This window comes from Aspergillus welwitschiae, assembly GCF_003344945.1.
Source record: "Aspergillus welwitschiae strain CBS 139.54b unplaced genomic scaffold BDQ94scaffold_45, whole genome shotgun sequence".
Lineage (NCBI taxonomy): Eukaryota > Fungi > Ascomycota > Eurotiomycetes > Eurotiales > Aspergillaceae > Aspergillus > Aspergillus welwitschiae.
In genome coordinates, this window is record NW_020798739.1 from 192159 (window position 1) to 204542 (window position 12384).

The following is a 12384-nucleotide window of genomic DNA, read 5'->3' on the forward strand; positions in this document are numbered from 1 at the left end:
TTTAGTTCAGGAAAAATTTCCAAAACGGCCGCATTGCCAGAACGTCACGGCCGGGGACAAGTCGAGCTAAGCCGTGCCGGTGGTTGGCTCGACCGCCTCCGAGCCGTCGTCGGCCAATCCACCAGCCTGGCTCCAACATCATCATCATTCATTCTTCCCGGGAGGTTCTCTAGATAGCCGTCCGCTCGTCTGATAGCTAACCCCCCTGTTCCACCACCATGCGTTTGGGAAGCATTTCGCTGCTCGCTCTGGGAGCGACGACGGCGAGCGCAATCCGCGACACCTCTCCCTTTTTCCTTGCATCGACCTCCCAGTATGCGTGACACTTGCTCGATTGCGGGACGCCCGTAGAATGTCCAGCTAATCAGTATCTATAGGATCCCTTCTACGTCGGCACAGCTTCGGACTGCTCCCGCTATTCTAGAAGATCTTTCCACGGGGCTGAGCGGCTGCCCTTCCGACTACTATGTCATTGCTTCCCAGCCCGGTGTGCACAGCACCGACTTCGCTACCCGCCAGTCCGCACCGCGCCTCGGTGCGAAGATGACAGGAAAGGACAAGAACATCCGGGCAAAGATGATTGTGAATGAAGTAGTGGGCGAGATAGAGGCGAAGGATGTCCAGAAGCTGCTCGAGAAGGAGTGCGGGGCTGAATCGACCGTGATCGACGCTTCCTGTAGGTGCTCCTTTGTGTATGAATGGTCGACAGATGAAGGGCGTGACTGACGGCAAATAATTAGCTGATTCTTACTCTGCCGATTTTGCTGCGGAGTCCCGTATCATCGTTGTTGACTTGCCCGTCCTGACTGTGGGATCTGAGCGGAAGAAGCAGCTTTCGAACAACGGTAGGTGCTCCAAACATCTAGACTACTTGCCAGAGAGATGCTTATTGTCTTTGCAGATGGCTTGCTCTTCAATGTCATTGATCAACTCCCGGAATCCAAGGGCTACACGATCCTCTACGTCACGTCCCCGAGGGAACTTGAAGACACCGGTTCCGATTTCTACCAAGCGGAGCAGGATCCCCTCCACATGGACCTCAAGCGCGACTACTCCGCTCATGACAGTCAAACCCCTTCGTCCAACAAGACGCTTTTCCAGGAATACCAATTCTTCACCCCAGGTATGTGGAGCCGAAAATTGAGTTACTGTAGGACAATAACCTGACCGTTTACAGGCATTTGGATGGGAATTCTTGCAACCTTGGTTTTCCTGATGATTTTCTATGTTGGACTGGCTGCTCTTCTGAGCTTGGAGGTTCCCTATGCAGCATTCGAGAAGGACACATCGGCCGCCGTGCAGAAGAAGCAGCAGTGATTAGCTGATGTCCTTTCAAGTTCGTGTCATTAGTCTTGCTTCTTCTTTGCATAACTTGCTATATTATGAATAGGCTGTATATCAGCGAAGCGGCGTTTGCTTATTTGTGGAATCTATCATATTGTACAAGTGGAAACTGGCACCAAACTAGGTATCGGGTCGAGGTAGATAACCATCGAACACGATTGATGACGAATCCTGGAATGTCTCATATTAAAGTTAGAAATGAAGTGAATGGTCCAATAGCCTGAACTTTCCTCGCCGCTAAGAATAACTTCCATGAGTATCACGTGGGTCGTGGTGCCGTAGCCTCAGGCCGGCCGAGGATGGCACGGGGCAACCACCGCTTGGCTTGTCAAAGACCTCGTCTTTGCTCGCTCTCTTTATGCTTATCACTCGCTTTGGGGGGCTTTCAAGACACGGATCAACCGCACAGCGGCTATCGCTGTAGTCTCTCGTTTGGCTGTCGGCCCTACCTTAGCGATCATTGTCTTACCCTTATTTCCATTGCTTGTTGACCCTCTTGTTTTGGGTGGAGACCGAGATTAAGTCCCGCCCGCCTGCCTGGAGACACCCGCTATCCATGCAATCAATCTACGACCAGAGACGTCCGGTTCAGTTCTTGCTCTGCTGACAGCTTCATATCCCTATTGACTATGAACTTGTGTCCTTTGCATCAACTCTAACTGCGCCGATCATTGTTGGTTCTACGAACTCTCGTTACCACTCGATCTGATAGATACCCAGGGAGTCTATATCAACCATGGTAGCCCTGTCGGTGGGCCTCTCAAGGGCCCGCCAGCCTTCATTCATACTTCTTCTATTGTTTATGATTGTCTTTGTTGCGCAAGTTTCAGTCGCTCAAGATTCCACCACAGACGACTCTACAACGACTGCCGCTACCACAGCGGACACCTCTTCATCTACGGACTCGGCGACCACCACGTCAGACGACAGTACTACCACCTCAGCTGCAACCACGACGGACTCATCGTCTAGCTCGACGACAGATGCTACGTCCACGTCAACTGACTCAAGCTCTTCTTCTTCCTCTTCCTCAACCAGTGGCTACCCCATCGTCACTGTTCCACCCACAGCCGATGCACCGTACATGCAGAAGTCGAAGATGCCCGAGGGGACTCTGTTCATCGTTGTCGGAGCTGTCCTTGGTGCCATTGGATTCGCTATTCTGGCCTGGCGTGCCCTCGTAGCTTGGTCAGTCAACCGCTCCGTCCGACAAGCCGCCATGGTTCGATCATCCGAAACCAAAGGACTGCTTCGCACCAAGAAGCGAAGATCTCGCTCAAGGAGGTCGACCTCCGGACCAGGCGTAACCCTCGAGAAGTCGGGGGCTGGAGGGCATCATCACCACCGTCACAGCCACCGACACCATAGGTCCCCCTCCACCAAGACCCCCAGCTCCAACAGCGCGCTGTTCTTCTCTCCCACCTCTGGGATGCATCGCGACAACAGCAGTAACAGGCGGTCTGCCTATCTCCCCGCTGGCTACTACAACACCGGCAGTGCAGCGCCTCCTCGGACTCACGAAGCACGCTTCTCGGCAGCTGATTTACCAGGCATGGGACCTCAGTCGCAGGGCTATATGAAGGCCAAATCAGCCCCTAGCCCTCCCGAATCACCAGGTCTAGTACCGGCAGCCAATGAACAAGACACGACGCCCCGTCGTAGTGCCAGACGGTCCCGCATGGAAGACCCTTCTACCAGCAGCGTGAATCTTTCTTCTCCTCCTCAGGGCCGCACACCAAGCGCATACCTGGAGGACTTGTTCGATAATCACAGTACGCCTCAGAACAGACATTGATATGACCTATCTATGCTGCTGTACGAGCGATGATCTTTTTTTTTTTTTTTTTTTTTCCCATTCCTATTATCTCCTTTGCTGTGTTGTATAGTTTGGCATTTTCTCCATTATGCAGATCCCTTGTTTGTTCATCCTTTCCACTTCCCTTCCTGTCATATGTTTATTACTGTATTGTATATTGTTCATTTCCAGTTCCATAATGTTGGCTAATCCCCTTTCACGATCAACGAGTGTCTGTCTAGTTATTTATTGTTCCGCCCTTCTATCATTATCTAGTATGTTTTGCTTCTCTTCCTTCCATTTGGCGTCCATGCTATTACTGTAACCTCCATCAGTGGAAAGAAAAGCACGCATCTTATTAATGATTACCATTAGTATTACCAGTTAAGCGAGCGCACTGTCCCACGACAGTCCCGATTATCGCACCAGCCAGCACTTTGACCAACCCGCAGTCCTTCCTTACCCTAGCGAGTTCCAGAATGAGTATTAGGTACCCAATAATAAAGGAAAGTCATTACAGCGAAAGAAATGAAGAGCCCGAAGAGAATGGTAAGAAAGGAAAAAAAGAATAAGATATAGGAAATAATGAAATGGGATAAACAAAAAAAGCAGACTGAGGATTTATACTATACGTTTAGCGTATACGAAACAACACAAGAACTGCTCCGCAACACTCCCTTCCCTTATTCTTGCCCAATATAATATGATACAGACGCCTCTCCGCCGCCCAATAGAAAAAGGAAAAGAAGAATGTAAATATAGGTGTGTATAAAACAGACAAGTGTATAGTAGGAACGGAGCCAAGCCAATCCAAATCAAGTCAAGTCAAATTGGAAGAAGTGAAAGGGCCGGATGGGTCCAAGACGCCGCAAACCAAGCCAAGAAGTGGGAAAAAGGCAGGAGAAAGAGGCAGAAGGAAGATAGATGTTCTCACATACGTAATCACAATAACAATGAATGCTGGCTACAATGTTGGATACACAAAAATCATGTCAGTTTATAGAGAATTGGGTGAGAAGCCCCCTTGACAAGGAGAAAGGTGCGGCAAGGCGGCATGATTTCAGTCTGCGTCCAATTTGCCGCCAAACTCGCCAAGGAGGATATCGTCTGGGGCAGGACCGCGGCTGTTCCGTACTGTTGTTGATTGCCACGAGTCAGTTGAAAGGTGCCACGGTAACGTGCTTGTGAGATGGATGGGTGACTTACTCCACTCGGCCTCGACGCGGAGGAAAACCCACATCCACCGACGGGCGACCTCGGAGAACATGAGGACAAAAATTCCAAATTCGGTCTCACTCATCCAGACAAATCCGGGCACATATCTAGAGAGCCAGGAGAAACGGATGGCCAGATCAATGATGATCGCGAGGTAGTACTGTCGGTTGGTGAAGTAGCGATGGCGGCGCAGTCCGTATGGGTGTTCGTGGCTACGGCGTGCCGGAGTAAAAAGGGTCAAATCCCAATCCTTGGTGATGTCCCAATAGAAGGAGTATGCGGAGTTGATGAATGTGAAGAAGAACCTGTAGTTGAAAGAGCGCGGTTAGCAGGAGCCACTGGCAGAAGACGGGAAACAGATGTAAAGCACGTACAAAAGCCGCGAAAGGCTCATCTCACTGTAGCCGTAAAAATCCAGAGGGTTGTAGTTCTTCAACTTGGCTGCCAGGATGATGACTGGAAACGCGGTGGCGTACTTCAGGGCGTTAGCCAAGTGCTGGCCACCCTGGCTGCCCGCGCCTTGGCTACGCTGGGTAGCCCGACGCACACGCAAGTATTCAATGAGACATTGGCGCAGTCGAATGATACTGGGGAAAGCGATGATCAAGGGAACGACGTAGTCGTTCGTGCGACACTTGCGGGTGGGCTTGGACGTGCTGGAGACGTCCGTGGTAAAGAACATGCAGAAGGTAACAACCAAGTCCGCGAAGACTCTAGAATAACTTGTCAGAGCATCTGCCAGCAGAATATCCCCGAATTTGCCATCTTGCGCTTCCGCCAGACCTCCAAGACTGATGCGCTTCAGGGTCATGAAGAACCGATATCGGCCCGAGCGCGCGATTCGATGAAAGGGCAGGATGAGGATAAACAGTCCTATGAAGAAGTATGATTGCGGAATAAATTCCACCGCCTCGACGCGTTCCGCGGAGCCATGGGTGGCGGGCCAGAAGATAAGGAGGGAGATGGCGAGCGGGATGGTCAGGAGAGTGGACAGCTGGTATGTCGAGGCATAATGCGGGCGTTGACTGGAGGATTGTCGAGCAGGGTATTTAATCAGGGAAGGGACATCCTAAGAGATGCCAGTCAGCGAAAGTATATAACTATAGAGAAAAAAGAAGGCGGAGGGAAGGAGGATGAGGAGGGAGAAGGAGGGGCATCACCCACAATATTTGCCTTTAGGAGGTACTGCAGATTAACACCCCAACCCCAGAAACCTATCGATAACGAATGTTAGCCAGAATGAAATGCCGGGGATAAGAGGAGGGGGGGATCATCCAAGGGGGGGTAGCATACCAGCCAGCAGTATTACCGCCACACGATAGGGGAAGGGAAGGAAGAGACTGAAGCGATCCAATTGAGCATGTTGATCGACACCCATATTCCATTGAAGAGACGGCGGCGCCGGTAATTCAGCACCAGAGGGAGACCGAGAGGGAGGGTTCGGAGTGACTCGAGTTGAGGCTCGAGGCACGGAGCCAGTAGTGAAGAGTATGTAGCGACAGTGACTGATCGGGCGAAGGGGGGAGGAGGGGGGGAGATCAAGGAGCGACTCGGGGGTGAGGTTGACGACCACAAAGGGCACTCAAATCATGACCAGCGAAGCAGTTTAAGCAGCGGGAAGTGAAGAAGCTCAGGGACCGCCGGTTTCAGGTCGGCTTTCCACTTTGGACGGGGGCCCAGCGGCTCCGCGCGGCTTTCCGGCTTGCAACGACACGCACTTGTCCCGCTTTGGGTCTAGCCTGGCCTCTTTGGGACATGACCCTTGGCACGTGATTTGCAGTCATGTGATGAGGGTCACGTTGTTGCTGTCTAGAGCATCACGTGAGTATTACCGAGGCATCTTCGTTGCTCCTCCGCCTTTACGGGGATCCGCTGCTTGAATGCCGGCGCTGCCATACAATCCCACGCGCCTTATCTCTCTCTCTCTCTTTCTCTCCATCTTGTCCGGCCATGATAGCTGTGCCAACGAGGGAATAGCTCTCATCCATATTGACTACCAGTTGATTCTCTCACCCGTCACCTCTCACCATTCAACACTTTCCTCACAATGGCCGACGACGATCTCTCCTTGACCACCTCCGCTCCGACACCGTCCGTCTCTCCCTCGGCTCATTTCTACCCTTTCGCTACCTCCCCAGATATCATTCGGTCGCATGAAAAGGATGTCTTTATGACAGGGAGCTTGACAAGCCAAGCTCATTCGATAGTGCGCTCTCTCCGCGGAGCTCGCTATGCACACACGCACTCCGATGCCATCAAACACCTAACCGAGATTCTCTACTTTGCCTTGACCACCTTCATTGGAAACCGAACCCTAGGAGAAGAATACTGCGACTTGGTCCAGTTAGAAGACGACACCCTCCAACTTCCTTCTCTCCCCAGACGAGCCGGTTACATTCTCAGCAGTATCCTGCTGCCCTGGACACTGCAGCGAATCCTCCCCGCTTTCCGACAACGATTGCGATCGAAGCTGGAACGCAGTATCGCTCGACAACAACTCAAAGCATCCCAAGCCAAGAAAACAACAGTGGAGCAAGCCAAAGACAACAAGCTTGCTAAGAAACCGTCTTTCTTCACGAAATTGCGGATCCAGAAGTACATCCTCGAGCATCTGGACTCCATCACGTCGCTGTCACCCATATATGCTGTTAGCATCGCAACGTTCTATTTCACGGGCGCTTATTACCATCTCTCGAAACGGTTCTCGGGTCTGCGATATGTCTTCACGAAAAAGGTCGAGGAGGGTGAACAACGGGTGGGTTATGAGGTCTTGGGTGTGCTGCTTGTCTTGCAAATCGCTGTACAGGGCATCCTGCATATCAAGAAGGTCGGGGCCGATTTGGGACAAGAAAATGAAGATAGTGGGCTTGAAGCAGATGGCGGTATGAAACAGTATGGAGCTTCCTTGATACCGTCTCTCGAGAACCCCTCCTCGCTTCCTCTCCTTCCCGCTTCTGCTGCCCGGTACGATTTCTCGGAAGATTCCAATGCGATCCCCTGGATCCCTGAAGGGCAGCAGCGCAAATGTACGCTTTGTCTGGAGTTATTCAAGGATCCGAGTGTCACGACCTGTGGACATGTCTTCTGTTGGACGTGTGTACGGGACTGGGTACGGGAGAAGCCAGAGTGCCCGCTTTGTCGGCAGGAGGTGCTCTTGTCGAAAGTGCTGCCCTTGAGAGGATGATTCTTGATGGTTTATGACTTTACAGCGCTGTTTATATACATGACTGTATCATGCTTTCTTGTCTATAATTATACCCCCATTTCATTCTAGACGCATTTACTTCGACAGTCTCGATTGTCAATGACTTTCTATTTATTTCCTGATTAGAATGCCGTATATCTTGATTCTAGCATGGGTATCACATCATGTTCTAGCTCTGAGATCTAATGTAGATCCAACTTTCGAAGTTTAAAGCCCCAACATCTGGTTTATTCCAACCGACCAAAAACTATATCAAGTCGTTCTATGTTGTTCCAGGCAGCAACGATCCCGTCTGCTCATGGGAGCATGCATATGCCGTGAAACCATCTAATTTCACTGTATCGTTACTCTGCCTCCGCAAAGTAAGCCACTAAGGCTTGACCACCTCGACATCATCCGGGACCGTCGTCACGGTCGGCTCTCGCACAATACGAATCGGCAGATCCAAATCCGCATGAGCAGGCAAAGGAGGTCGAGGGTCGAGAGCCTTTCGTTTCGCATCCATAGTATCAAACAAGCAGATACAAGCGTAAGAATCGGATGCAGCATCTACAGACATACACTCGTTAACCATTTATCAAACATCAGAGTTGACGAATAAGACTTACATTGGACCTGACGATAACTCAAAGATACCGTCCAATCACTGCACCTCACATCTTCCGCCTTCTCCAACGGGAGCCCCAGATGTTCCTCCACCTGCTCACTCAGGTTGACAGGGCGCTTGTTGATGAGTTTCGGGTTAGTCTGGCAGTATTTTACCAGCTTATGGAGGTGGCTGAGCTCGAAGATCCCGTGCGCATCGACCTTGAGGTACTTGCGGAGACGCGTGCAGTCTGCTTTGATTGATACACCGAGCTTTGTGATGTCTGGGGATTCGATGATTTGTTTCAACGATGGAGGGACGAGGTCGCTGAGCTTTCTGCCTGGTCTGAAAAGGGCAACGTGGAAGAGAGCGATTCGCTCTCTGTTTGCGATTTGGATTAGAGATACGTTGTCTTGGATGCTGTTCCAGGCGGAGGCCTGGGCTTTCCATTCCATGTCGAAGCCGAGAATTTCGTCATTTAGGAAGAGTTGCGCAACTTCTTCGCTGCTTTTGAGTGTCTTGCAGTAATGCACGATAATGTTTTTGCCTTCAGGGCTTTTGAGCATGGTGTGGCTCCAGAACTTGGGTGTTGGGGAGTCCTCGGCTGGTGTGAGGACTGGTTTCGTCTCTTCTGTTGGAGGGTGGCTTTCCGGGGCAAGCTCGTCTATGTCATTGTTGCTTGAAGCCAGGGTGTGTGATTTGGCTAGTAATACTGGAGTTTCTGGGTTCGGGATTTCCCCGACATCTTTACTGTCGATTATATGCTCAATCATCGGTCGCGGAACTGTACTCGAGCTATAACATCTTTTTTGTTCTGAAGCTAGATAATGTGAAAGGTCGCGACTATGAGAAGTGGCAATCTGGCTACCAGTGTATGGAGAGGTCTGGTAGCAATGTATCGAGTCGCTGGCCTGTGAAGGCCGGGGTGTAAGCTCGCAGGACCAACTGTCAATCCTGGATGAGAGATGCCGTGTTCTAGGCAGGCTCTGTATAGCACAATCCTCAGCTTTGCCCGAACTGGAACGTGAAAAGCAGTTATTCCTATTCAAAGTAGAAGAGAACCTGCTCGTTAAGCTATTCAACGTCATTTGCTTAACCAAGGCGCACGGCCTGCGCAGCGACCTTGAGCGAGTGGCTGTCATGGTAGCCCGGCTATGCAGAGAAGGTAGGCACAAATACCCATTGAATGAGCTAGCATAGATATAAGCATTTGTTCAGTGATAGAAGTTGGGGTAGAATTACCAAGACATAGCTGCTTCGCGGAGAGCCATAGTAGACGAGATCAAAAGAACTAATTAAGTGACGCTTGCCGCCGGCCCTTCTATCGCCGCCACCGGTCTTTAAAAGATCGCGTCAGTGCCACAAGTCACGCAAAGCAGTCCGACTGAAAGATGTCTATGATACGAATTAAATATATAACACCCTGCTCAATTAAAATATCATATTTCATTCCAGCAGCCTTGAAACCGACAAAGCGACAAGGCGTACCTGAAAATCACCCCGATGAAGCGGAGCGGAATTGTAGATCTGATTGGGGGAGGCCATCCGGGCCGGATAAACCCTGTCACCGGGGCCCGCCAAGATTGTGTGGATGGAATCATTCCAGCATCCGTTCGTCAGTCCGCCCGCTTCATTTTCTATATCAGATCTAGGCGAGGGACTCTTGTTTCCACCTAGAAGAAAAACAGTAAGTCATCTGGGGAGATAAATTGTTTGACTTGAGAGACACGTGCTGAGCTGAAAGTAGCCGCTTAATACCCTAATCAATTCGCAATGGCGTCACAACTTCTTCCTCTTGGTAATTGACCCTGTCAGAAGCCGCGTATACATGGCGATCGTTTGATTGATTGTTTATTAACATGCACGACAGAACTGATCGACAAGTGTGTCGGATCCAGGATATGGGTCATCATGAAGAATGACAAAGGTCGGCATGAACATCTCCCTGCGGGGGAGGGGTAGACGATAAGCTAGCTAGCTAACATGCATTCAGAATTCGCTGGAACGCTGCTTGGATTCGATGACTACGTTAGTAAGTATATTTCCTATCGTCGGTTTACGGTGTATGAGATAGAGCGTGAACTGACCTGCTACAGACATGGTCTTGGAGGACGTGACTGAGTTGTAAGTCCCTATATCTGCTGTCTGGATTGAGCTTCCTATCTCTGGAGCTCTTCTTTCTTAGCTGTTGTTCTCTGTGTGTGAAGTAAAGACATTACTAAACATGCGACAGCGATTACTCCGGCTCTCAAGTGAAGCTCCCCAAGATTCTGTTGAATGGAAACAACGTCTGCATGGTATGCCTCCAGCCGCGCCCTTTCTGTTACTGATTATGCTCCATACTAACACTTTCAATTATCAAGTTGATCCCCGGTGGTGAGGGACCCGTCGGTAGCTCTTAGGCCATGATATCCACGATTCTTCTTCTTTGATATGTCAAAATGATTTTAGAATGAACGCTCATGATTGAGATAGAAAGTAGTAATGATGGAGTTTACGTCTGGCATTAAACCCTTGGGCAGTAAGGTGTCGATTGTTACAGATGCAATTGGTTGTAGTTGTCACAGTCAGACTACAGAGTACTCTCTTCTGGGATTATCTCCATGCATAACCAAATTCTTTTGCCATTGTTTCTATATTTGAAAGACCCAATGGCCCAATATCAACATGCGGAAGCAACATTCCTCGGTTCATATCCTATCAATCATATGATACCACTTTATAATCTCCCCAACTAAGAAAATATGCCCAAGTACAGCCTCCTGCAAGATAAGTCATGCTGCAAGCAGCCTCAACGCAGGTACTGGTCAGGAGTGACTGGGCCAAACACCAGACAAATTACTATCATGCAAGGATTACTGGAAAAAGAAAGCACATACTAATACGCACAAGTGCTAGACTACCACCTGAAGAAAGCTGCATACTTCATACTACCTCTACTACACCAATGAATCTCCTCTAGTAAGTAACGAGCGCACAAGTAGGACTCATATTCAATTTGTATTCTATAGAATACACCCCCACGGTAAAGTTCCTATTCAGCACAACGGTGTATCAACATGCTGTGCAGCAACAACTCCGCAATATGATGTATATCTTCAATGTACTACATTCTCCAATTCACTATCTCCATCACAGGCTAACAGTAGTGACGTAAACAACCTGCTGAAAGGCAAGAAGCAGCCAAGAACCCAAATTATACCGCGGTACATCTTACTCTACCAGCCCAGCAAATAACAGCCACCTAGCTAACTACTAGATGTAAATGATCAGTACTAGTAGTACCTAAATAGGCATTCTACCTGACTTTCCCCCCCTCTCTCTCTCGCAATACATCCATCAGTCCGGCCACCCATTCCCCCAAGCCCCAACTCAACTCCAACCCCACACAACGACCAACAATTCCAAACCAATCAGTGTCGCATCATCGCAACCCAACATTAGCAAATACCCCGGACATTCCCCAGCCCCAAGACCCAAGGATGTCCCCAAAAAAGCTGGGGTAGCATAACACGAGCATGGCATGGCATGGCATCATGGCATAAACTGCGGGGGTGAAGAAGCGGGAATGAATCTGTTACATAACAGATTGTTTCCCCGCAAAAAATAAAAGTGGGCAAGTCAGTCAGCTGAGAGAGTTTATAGTATACATCATCACAACTACCACTACTAATCTACTAAGTAACTTTAATTTACTTCTTTGGTCGGACTATCCCCGGACGGACTGAGCCATGGTTAGATGAGCGAGATGGATGCTACGTAGATACTTTACTTGTTCCTTTTCCTTTTGTGTCTAATTTGCTTAGCGTCGGATGGGGCTGGGCTGTGGTTTGCGGGGTTTGGGTTTTTGCTTGGTTCTGCCGAGGGACGGGCGGGAGGAAGATTAGTAGTCTTATCCGTGTACAGGAGTACTTTGAGGTTATTGAGTTGGGACTTTTTGTGGATCTTTACTTAATGTGATGTCTATCTCAATATGGGTGGGCGCTACGGAGTAGATACTTTCGTATAGTCATGGGGCGTGATTATGCCCCTGGGATAGAATCCGAGGACTCTGTCGATAACTGGCTGGATTCGCTGGCCGCACTCAATCTGCTCTGATGATGCAGCAGTAAGGGGCGTTTCAGACAACAGCGCGAAAGCGCATAGACCTAGTCTAGAGTTAGCACGGCCTAATTTGTCTCATGGACATGGACATTTCCACGCTGACCTCGGTATCAGCGCTAGATGCCATTCTAGCTA

General features: G+C 49.7%; 6 protein-coding genes across 6 annotated transcripts; 4 read left to right on the forward strand and 2 right to left on the reverse strand.

Annotated features, from left to right (window-relative positions):
- The first annotated feature begins 109 nt into the window (after positions 1-109).
- On the forward strand, positions 110-1558 carry BDQ94DRAFT_152048 (Ac45/VOA1 transmembrane domain-containing protein). The gene is made up of 5 exons (XM_026767876.1): positions 110-313; positions 378-676; positions 741-845; positions 902-1123; positions 1178-1558. The coding sequence occupies exons 1-5, from the start codon at positions 219-221 to the stop codon at positions 1315-1317; spliced, it is 861 nt and encodes a 286-aa protein (XP_026621500.1). The 5' UTR covers positions 110-218; the 3' UTR covers positions 1318-1558.
- A 140-nt stretch (positions 1559-1698) lies between these two features.
- Positions 1699-3174, forward strand: BDQ94DRAFT_152049 (uncharacterized protein). The gene has a single exon (XM_026767877.1). It carries the CDS (start codon positions 2081-2083, stop codon positions 3137-3139), a length of 1059 nt encoding a protein of 352 aa, XP_026621501.1. The 5' UTR covers positions 1699-2080; the 3' UTR covers positions 3140-3174.
- A 495-nt stretch (positions 3175-3669) lies between these two features.
- BDQ94DRAFT_97930 (EXS domain-containing protein) lies at positions 3670-5966 on the reverse strand. Its single transcript, XM_026776971.1, has 5 exons — positions 5648-5966; positions 5519-5568; positions 4729-5423; positions 4346-4659; positions 3670-4273 (listed from the first exon to the last, which is right to left on the reverse strand). The coding sequence occupies exons 1-5, from the start codon at positions 5730-5732 to the stop codon at positions 4200-4202; spliced, it is 1218 nt and encodes a 405-aa protein (XP_026621502.1). The 5' UTR covers positions 5733-5966; the 3' UTR covers positions 3670-4199.
- A 278-nt stretch (positions 5967-6244) lies between these two features.
- Positions 6245-7644, forward strand: pex10 (ubiquitin-protein ligase peroxin 10). The gene has a single exon (XM_026774438.1). The coding sequence runs from the start codon at positions 6402-6404 to the stop codon at positions 7536-7538; it is 1137 nt and encodes a 378-aa protein (XP_026621503.1). The 5' UTR covers positions 6245-6401; the 3' UTR covers positions 7539-7644.
- Positions 7645-7647: 3 nt separating this feature from the next.
- Positions 7648-9616, reverse strand: BDQ94DRAFT_152057 (3'-5' exonuclease). The gene is made up of 3 exons (XM_026767878.1): positions 9388-9616; positions 8168-9336; positions 7648-8108 (listed from the first exon to the last, which is right to left on the reverse strand). Exons 1-3 carry the CDS (start codon positions 9414-9416, stop codon positions 7930-7932), a joined length of 1377 nt encoding a protein of 458 aa, XP_026621504.1. The 5' UTR covers positions 9417-9616; the 3' UTR covers positions 7648-7929.
- Positions 9617-9760: 144 nt separating this feature from the next.
- On the forward strand, positions 9761-10772 carry BDQ94DRAFT_152058 (RNA-binding protein LSM5). Its single transcript, XM_026767879.1, has 7 exons — positions 9761-9832; positions 9893-9943; positions 10016-10072; positions 10139-10177; positions 10242-10269; positions 10379-10442; positions 10509-10772. The coding sequence occupies exons 2-7, from the start codon at positions 9919-9921 to the stop codon at positions 10545-10547; spliced, it is 252 nt and encodes an 83-aa protein (XP_026621505.1). The 5' UTR covers positions 9761-9832; positions 9893-9918; the 3' UTR covers positions 10548-10772.
- Positions 10773-12384: the final 1612 nt, after the last annotated feature.